Raw genomic sequence first — 9027 nt, forward strand, 5'->3', positions numbered from 1 at the left:
TACTTTGAGCTGACCCGAGAAAACCGCTTTGACAGGGTGAAACTACAAAGTTTCCTGACTCCAAAAATGTAAAATTTGAAATCTAACTATTTCGTCCAAGAAAATAATTTTGATTTTTAGTTTTTAGTACTTTGCACAATAGGGCGAAATGACAGCTTTTCAAATTTTGCATTTTTACAGCATTCAAAAACTCTCCAAAATTAGCATTTATTACTCTAAAACATAACAGTCTAAATAGCAAGTATAATTTGTATTTATTTTAACTCAGAAGATAAAATTTTACCTACAATTTCATGGTTGAACTATATTATAAACATTTTGTTGCATCAAAATTGTAAATAAGCTAAAAATTCCGGGAATAGGCAGTGAACATGTTTGTTTTAAGTTTTGCATCAAAATTGTAAACAAGCTAAAAATTCCGGGAATTGGCAGTGAACATGTTTATTTAAAGTGTTTCACTTATCAGTTGTGTGAGAAAAATTTCAAAATGCCAAATTTTTCAAAAAATCATGAAGATTGTCGGAAATCTGTCTGTGTCTTGTGTCTGAAGAAGTGCTCTCGAGAGTTGACACAGTTCCTTGTTGAAAAGATCCTCAAGCATTACCATACAAGTCTTGATTTGACTGATACCAGAGTGCCAAGAGGCATTTGTGACTCATGTCGAACAATTCTTCGGAGAAAAGATGAAGGAAAAGATGTTAACCTGCCACCTTTGTTTCCTTTCTCATCTATAAAAGTTAGACCACCAACAAGAGATCAAGGTTGCAACTGTCTTATTTGTCAAGTTGGACATTTGAAGTTGAATGAGAAGAGCCCAGTGGACTATTCTAAACCTGTGGAAGATTGTACCCCTCAAAGATGTGGTGATTGTTTGAGTCTAGTTGGAAGAGGTCTGCCACATCAGTGCGCTCCATTCACTTTTAGAAAGAATCTTAAGCAGCTAGCTACAGCTGATCCACTCGCTGCAGAGCAAATAGCTACTCAAGTCATCTCTACTAAACCTTCCACACCTGGTGGTACTGCCAAAATATCGCATCCTAAAGGCGGCCCACCACTTAGAGTTAAAACAGGTGATACTTTTATATATACATATAAAGATGGCAGGTTCAGAGGGAATACCTTTAATTTTAAAACTTAAAATTACAAAAAGTGTTAATATAATTTCATTTTTAGGAAGCTCAAGTGCAAGAGCTCTTTTTCCTGAACCCAGCATCAAAACTGAAGATCTTGTACAAGTTCAGCTAAACACAGGACTGTCCAACCTTGGCATGAAGAAATTGGCATCAACCATCAACAGAGTCAGTGACACCAAGATTGTGGAGACTAGTTTTCTAGCTAAGTTTGAAGCCATTGGCAAACAGTTGTCTGAGTTTTTTACTCAAACCAGCATCCAAGTTTTATCAGAGAGTAACTCCACTGACTTTGTGGTTGTGCATTGCAAGGATCTTGCCGAGCTTTTGAGTGAAGTCCTGCTTTCTCGAAGAGTTTTCCAGAATCATATTGTCAAGTTGGGAATTGATGGAGGTGGAGGATTTCTGAAAGTTTCTCTTGGCATCATGGAGTTGGATTCTCACTGTGATTCAAGGTCACCACCACGGAAAAAACTTTTAACTCAGAGGACTGCCAAAGACAGTAGTGTAAAGCGTCAAATGCTTGTGGCTTTATCAGAAGGACTACCAGAAAACTTTGAAAATGTGAGGCAGATCTTGTCTTTAATCAAGTTAGACAAAGTCAACTTTGTTGTCTCATGCGACATGAAACTTGCCAACATCCCTTGTGGCCTTCAGAGCCATGCAAGTACTCACCCTTGCTCTTGGTGCAACACAGAATCAAAGCATCTTTCTCAATCAGGATCTTTGAGGACACTAGGCTCACTTGTTGCCTGTTATCAAGAGTTTGCTAAGTCTGGTGGTGATATCAAAAAGGCAAGATCTTTTGGCAATGTAGTGCATGAGCCTTTGCTATCTGGTTCTGAAAACAAACTCATCTTGGAGCTCATACCACCAATAGAACTCCATCTTCTCCTTGGTGTGGTCAATCACATGTACAAAGCCATGACAGAAGTTTGGCCCAATGTTGTCAAGTGGCCCTCAGCTCTCCACATTCAACAAGAACCATACCATGGTGGGCAGTTTGCAGAGAATGCCTGTCACAAGCTTCTCAGCAATCTTGACCTCCTTCAAAGAATTGCAGAGACTGAGTCTGCTTTTCAAGTCTTTGGAATCATTGATGCCCTTCGAAAGTTTAAGTCTGTGGTGACAGCATGTTTTGGTATGGTTCTGGAGGATGACTTTTCTGAAAAAATTGATCGCTTCAGAGACTCATATTTGGCAATCATGAACATCAGTGTGACTCCAAAAGTTCATGCTGTTTTCTTCCATGTGAAGCAATTCATTGAGATCAAAAGGGCTCCCTTGGGGATCTTTAGTGAGCAGGCAACAGAATCAATGCATCATAATTTCAGCTCACATTGGCAGAGATACAAAAGAGACCGCAATCATCCTGAGTATGCAAAGAGGCTTCTTTCATGTGTTGTGGACTACAACAGCAAGCATTTGTGAAGAATCAAGTATTGAGAAGAATTTATTTTATGTACCATTTGTTCTTTATGTGTTTAGAATCAAGAGGTTGTTTTTGTGTTTTGGCTTAGAATAACTAAAAGAATTATTTAAGAAAGTGTTTATTATTTCCATCTTGTTAATGAAAAACTATATCAGTTGTGTCAGAATAAACTATTATTCAAGTGAATTTTAGACAGTTATGTTTTGGAGTAATAAATGCTTATTTTGAAGAGTTTTTGAATGCTGTAAAAATGCAAAATTTGAAAAGCTGTCATTTCGCCCTATTGTGCAAAGTACTAAAAACTAAAAATCGAAGTTATTTTCTCGGACGAAATAGTTAGATTTCAAATTTTACATTTTTGGAGTCAGGAAACATTGTAGTTTCACCCTGTCAAAGCAGTTTTCTCGGGTCAGCTCAAAGTAGTTTTTGGTCATTTTTTACAACAGTGTTTAGGAAATATATTTTCATTCAAATATAACGAAGAGCAAATTTATTTTAACGAAGTTTTGTTTACTTCATGCGAAGTAAAATCTTGATGTTGTCCTAGTTCTTATTCGACACTCTTTCTACTTTCGTCAATAAAAAATGAAAATTGGATTATTTCTAACAGGTAAACTTTATGCTTTCGTTACTAGGTAACCGTTTGTTTGCACATAAAGTGTTTGAACGTGTTTATTTATCAAAAAATCAACTTAGAAAAAAAAAAGCATTTTAAAAGAAAACATGGTGTGTGTTTACAGCTTTTTTAATAAAGCTATCATGAACTCAGTTTGATAAGACTTGTGTGTAAAAAAAGTATAAGCTTAGAACTTTTCTTAAGAAACAACCAGGACAGAAAAAAACCAAGTATTCGATAATAATCCTGGAGTACTTTTTGAAAAAAGCAACTAAATCGTCGTTTAAAAATAACAGCAGCTCTAACAGCTTCAACAAAACAACAACAACAACAACAACTACTACTGCTACTACTACTTCTACTACTTCTACATTAGCAGTATTCGTTGATGTAGCTGTTGTTTTTTTTTCTAGTAGCAACAACAATCACTACTACAACAACAACAAATCAGAAAAACTTTCATTTCACAAATTCCTTTAGAAATGCGTTACGAAGAAGAAAATGAAAACTTAGATTTCGGAGCATATGAAGGATCGAGAAATGATGAAGAAGAAAGACATGGATATGGAAAAGCGTATTTTAATAATGGTGACACATATGAAGGACAATACGAACATGGCAAAAGGCATGGCAAAGGAACTTATAAGTAAATGTCCATCTTTTAAAACTGGTGATTTTAAAGTACAGTATGTTTCAAAGTTAAGCAAATTAGTCAATCAAAATAATAAATTAAATTAAGTTAGTAAAACTATAATTTAAATTTCATCTAACCAAAGATTGTGTTTTAAAACACACAATAAATTTTAACTAAAATATTTTTTAAATTTATCGATTTTCAAGGTTTTCTTCTGGAGCTCAATATATTGGTGAATACCTAAACGGTACAAAGCATGGCTACGGAACAATACTCAATCCTGATGGAAGCAAATACGAAGGATTGTGGTTTAACGGTAAAAAAAATGGACAAGGCGTTTACCATTATGCAAATGGCGACATATATGATGGCGAATGGAGTGAAGACCGACGTTATGGCCGTGGAAAGTATTCATACCATGATACCGGTATAAAATAAAATAATTATTAAAATGCCTGGGCGTTATAAATTATAAAAATATTATCATTTTATGATATAAAATTTAGGTGACATGCAAGAGAAATTGATAAAAAATTATAATATAAATCAATAATAAATTATCTAAAAAAATGAAATTTTTTATTATTATTATAAACAATTATTTCATATGATCAGGATCATCTTTGGAGGGTTATTGGGTAAACGGAAAATTAAACGGACCAGGACGCATTATTCACCAAAATTATCGCTTTTGTGGAATGTTTGAAGATGGACAGCAAGTCGGAAAAGGAAGGTTTGAGCATTCGTTTAATAATTTGACTTTTAACTATTACATTCGTTTACTATTTACTTTTTATTTTGTCAAAACCATGTCATAAAATTAAAAAGTCAGTTTCAAACGATGATATATTTGTTAATTTAAAACTTTAGGCTTGATATCCTCATCCACGATATCGCTTTGCTAGCTGACAAATTTTAAATTTTTTTTCTGAAATCAAGAATCTTTTTGAATTTTGATTCAATGTTCTTTAATTTTAACACTAAATTTTTTAGTTTCTTCTTCGACTACGGATTGGAACAACAAGGGTATTTTAAAAAAACTTTCAAAGACAGCCAAACTCGCACATTACATTGCGAATGGTTTCCAACAAAACTTATTCCTGCAAAAAATACCAGTTTAAATGATTAATGCTGAAACAAAGGTGAAAAAAAAATTTGTTTGGCTTTTGCTTCTGCTTCAGAAAGAACCTACAGGTGTCATCCACGAAAATTCGTTCTTTATTTACTGACCCTCTTAAAAGGGAAATTAAAGTAAGGAAATATAAAAGTTATTCAAAACAAAAATCAATTGTATTTGCATTAAAATTTTTTTTTTAAATTATGTCAGCTATTCTCTGAAAATCTTAAAAATGCATAAAGGAATTTTCACCAAAGTTATGAAACTAAGATTAATTCAGGTCAATTTTCTACAATACTATATATATATAAATATATATATATATATATATATATATATATATATATATATATATATATATATATATATATATATATATATATATATATATATATACAGTATTGGACAAAACATTTGCAACCAAATAATGCTAATTTAGTTTCTTTATATAAAAGTGCTGCATTTTTTCAATTTTGAGAAATAACTATGTAACTGTTTAGAGACAAAGTTCTTCAAGTTTTATTCATCACAAAGTTCATTATTTGTACACGAAAATTGATAAATTAATCAAAAGTATTAAAAAAAGTTGATTTCCTTCTGGACAAAACAAGTGCAACTCGACAAAATGTTGACCAAGCTGTATTTCGCTATCAATATTTCGTGGCGAATCCTTTGTTTTCGATCACAGCCTTGCATCTTCGAGGCATAGATTCGATCAGATGATCAATGAAACTTTGTGGAATCGCTGCCCAGGCCTTTTGGATTTGTTCAAACAGTTGATCCTTATTACGAACACCTTCACGATTAATTCTGCGGTTGACAATCTCCCACAGGTTCTCTATAGGGTTGAGATCCGGAGATTGAGGCGGCCAATCCATCACCGATAGGTGGTTGTCTTGAAACCACTGCTTGACTACTTTTGCATTGTGTTTCGGATCGTTGTCTTGCTGAAAAACCCATTTTATTGGCATATTCCATTCAGCATGAGGTAACATAACATCTTTCAGGATAACTTTATACATGAAACGGTCCATTTTTCCATCGTTTCGATGTATTGGACCTAGAACGTTAGTAGAAAAAAACCCCCAGACCATTACATTGCCTCCACCATGCTTCACGGTCTTATGGCAGTAACGTAAATCGAGGCGTTTTCCGGCCGGTCGACGTACACGACAAATGCCATCGCTCCCAATGATGTTGAACTTCGATTCATCACTGAACAAGACAGTTCGCCATTTCTGCACATTCCAGTCAATATGAGATGTAGCAAACAGGAGTCTTTTCTTCTGGTTTTTTAGTGAAATCAGCGGTATCTTTGCAGGGCGTCGAGAAAACAATCCGGCTTCAACAGCACGTTGTCTGATTGCTCGGTCCGATACAGGCAGCTCTAAATGCTTTTGTATCTTGACTTTTGTGATCGTCAGATCCGTCAAGAAGGATCACTGGATATCGATGATATCCAGTGATCCTTCTTGACGGATCTGACGATCATATAATCCTCTCTAGAAGTAGTGAAATGCGGTCTTCCATCTTTGTTATCTGCTGCAAAATGGCACTTGTCAACGAAATTCTGCCTGTGTGCTGTCACCTGTCAGCTGATTGCTCATGTCATGGCATGCTATGACTCCAGATTCCTGAACTGTTTGCTGTGGTAGTATAGTTTGTTTTGTTTTTAAGACATGTAAAATTAGGAACACTTTTTAGCATTGTTCGATGTTGGTTGCAAATGTTTTGTCGAATTCTGTATATATTACATTGTGATATATATATATATATATATATATATATATATATATATATATATATATATATATATATATATAGTATTGTAAAATTAGGTTAATACTTCCAGTAGTAGTGCTCAATACAGCGTAGAATAAGTAGAGCGAATATATTATTATTATAATAATTAGTTTGGTTTATATTGAATTAATTAAAGTTTCACACAATAGCGATCATCATATGGTATAAACCCTTATGATTTATGTTCTTCTCTACCCCAGTGGGCATGCAACGTCCGCACGACGTTTTACGGACGTCTTACGGACTTATGGATATCTTACGGACGTCGTGCAGACGATGCTTTAGGGATTCTCTGCAGAATGAAAAATAGAGCGGAATTTGATACGTTCTCAAAAAGAAATTGCAGCTAAAGTTGTGGCAGTTACTAATTCCGGCTATTTTTTAAAACAATGTTCGATGTATGAATAAAATCCAGATGTGAAAGAAGAGAAACTTTGACAACCGTTAGAACAGATGGTTTTAAATTATTGTCGCAAAATATCGCGTAAGGGTGCACGCACGTTTTAAAATAAGTAAAAAATATGTTAAAAGAAATTCTTAACATTTATGTAAATTAATCCAACTAAAGAGTTTGTTTAATAACATGCTTTTGCGTCAATGTAGCATTTAGTTACCATGTCTTTTTTTGCGAGAGAACTAAAATTTAAAACGAATATGGTGTTAAATACATGGAAAAAACGCGTTCTGCAATCTTTTTGAAAGAGTATTAGGTGATGATGTATTCCTACCTAATTACCAAACTAGCTATTTATTAGTTGACTTTTTTTGCTTTAGCTGAGTAATTTCTCTTTTTCAGCATTTAAAAGGTGCTCAAAAGTTTTCATTTCCCATGTATTTTCTTGTGTTTTATAGTGTTAATAAATTTTATTCCTGCTTTATTGTTTATTGCCGATGTAACAAGTTGTTTTATAGAGCTGTCACATGAAGGTTTTAAGAGTTTCTTAGTCACAGAATAAACGGTGAAATGGTTTTTTATTTTACTAATTCACCCTGAAAAGGTATGTGTCAAATACTTGTGTTGATGTGCATTACCTAAATGCTATCTAAAAGCTTTTTTAATTCCATTAACCTACGAAATTATTTTCTTCACTACAATTCTTGTAAACTTTATTTCCCAACTAGACGCATGTATAAGTGGGGAGGGTGGGTGAGGTTTGTTAAGAGATATTACTACAACAAGTCAGAACGAAAAAAGGTCAGAATGGAAAGATATCAGACGGAAAGATGACGGAATGGTAAAATGCCAGAATAGAAAAAAGTCAGTAAATTGTAGCTTTTGTGTGATTAGAAGTCAGAACGGAAAGAAGTAAATTTTAATTACATTTGAAACGAACCAGAGAAATCTCTTTTCTGATTAAAAAATCTTTAATAAACACATCGTATTGTTAAAAGATATCTCAAAAAAAAAATTTTTAAGATAGGTGGGGAAGGGGGGATTTTTTACAGTTTTAATTACATTAGTATTTTTTGTGACAAAGTATTCTGTAATTTATTACAGTAAACATATCAATATAGCAGAAACATAAAGATTTCATAAAATTCAATTTTAAAAAATGGTTAGGAAATTTACCGAAAGGAGTGAGGAGCGCGATAGAGGGGCGTGTGGATCATAGAATTATTTCGCTTAAAAAAAAATTCTTTGTAGATTTGAGTTGAGTTTGTAAAGTACCAGAAAATGGGAATCTTCAAATTGCAATTAAATTTCTTTTTTTCCATTCGTCGATCAGCACTTTAAATCACATACCTGTAATCTATTTCAACAATCAATTTTATTTTTTAAAGTTCCTCAATTTCCTTATAAAAAAAATGGTCTACACTCCCGCTAAAATGGCGTCATTCTGCAGGTTCTTTTTTCAAAAGGTTCCAACCCAAACTTATGTTCGTTATATAATTTGTGCGCAAGAGCACAACTTAGGGAAATAATAAATCGAAAGAAGAACAGCTTCAATAAACTTTCAATTTTGAACAACTTATGTCAACTTCAGTAAAATTTGTGAAGATATCAAAGAAAATGTACTTTCCCTAATTGTAACCTTTCTTCGTCAACTTCTTGGTTTACTATTTTGCAGACCATATTATTATGAATTTTGATGTGAGAGCTAGATTTTTTAATCTGAATCGAAAATGTACGAATCCAAGTGTTTATTCAATTTTAACCACAGCACATTATTTTAAATTCATGTAGTTTTATTGAATAACCTGCAGTCCAGATATTTCATTAGATTCTGTTTAGTAAAAGTTGGCGGTCTTTGAAGCGGTTTACCATTTCTTTTAGTCTGCATAATGCTTACAGAT

General features: G+C 33.4%; 2 protein-coding genes across 3 annotated transcripts; both read left to right on the forward strand.

Moving 5' to 3' along the window:
* The first annotated feature begins 241 nt into the window (after window positions 1-241).
* On the forward strand, window positions 242-2586 carry LOC149890629 (uncharacterized). The gene is made up of 2 exons (XM_090083398.1): window positions 242-1070; window positions 1174-2586. The coding sequence occupies exons 1-2, from the start codon at window positions 488-490 to the stop codon at window positions 2559-2561; spliced, it is 1971 nt and encodes a 656-aa protein (XP_089939524.1). The 5' UTR covers window positions 242-487; the 3' UTR covers window positions 2562-2586.
* Window positions 2587-3271: 685 nt separating this feature from the next.
* Window positions 3272-6017, forward strand: LOC145202555 (radial spoke head 1 homolog). 2 transcript variants are annotated; one of them, XR_016451351.1, is made up of 5 exons: window positions 3272-3824; window positions 4019-4239; window positions 4428-4545; window positions 4806-5063; window positions 5430-6017. XR_016451351.1 is itself a non-coding variant. In XM_090083577.1 (4 exons), the coding sequence occupies exons 1-4, from the start codon at window positions 3661-3663 to the stop codon at window positions 4939-4941; spliced, it is 639 nt and encodes a 212-aa protein (XP_089939703.1). In that variant the 5' UTR covers window positions 3378-3660; the 3' UTR covers window positions 4942-5079. The 2 variants fall into 2 exon arrangements, 1 of the variants encoding a protein (XP_089939703.1); XM_090083577.1 differs by lacking the exon at window positions 5430-6017 and having other exon boundaries at window positions 3378-3824; window positions 4806-5079.
* Window positions 6018-9027: the final 3010 nt, after the last annotated feature.

The sequence above is a fragment of the Hydra viridissima genome, unplaced genomic scaffold (genome assembly GCF_058129835.1).
Source record: "Hydra viridissima isolate aposymbiotic clone 2 unplaced genomic scaffold, HvirCarnegie_v1 scaffold_3, whole genome shotgun sequence".
NCBI lineage: Eukaryota > Metazoa > Cnidaria > Hydrozoa > Anthoathecata > Hydridae > Hydra > Hydra viridissima.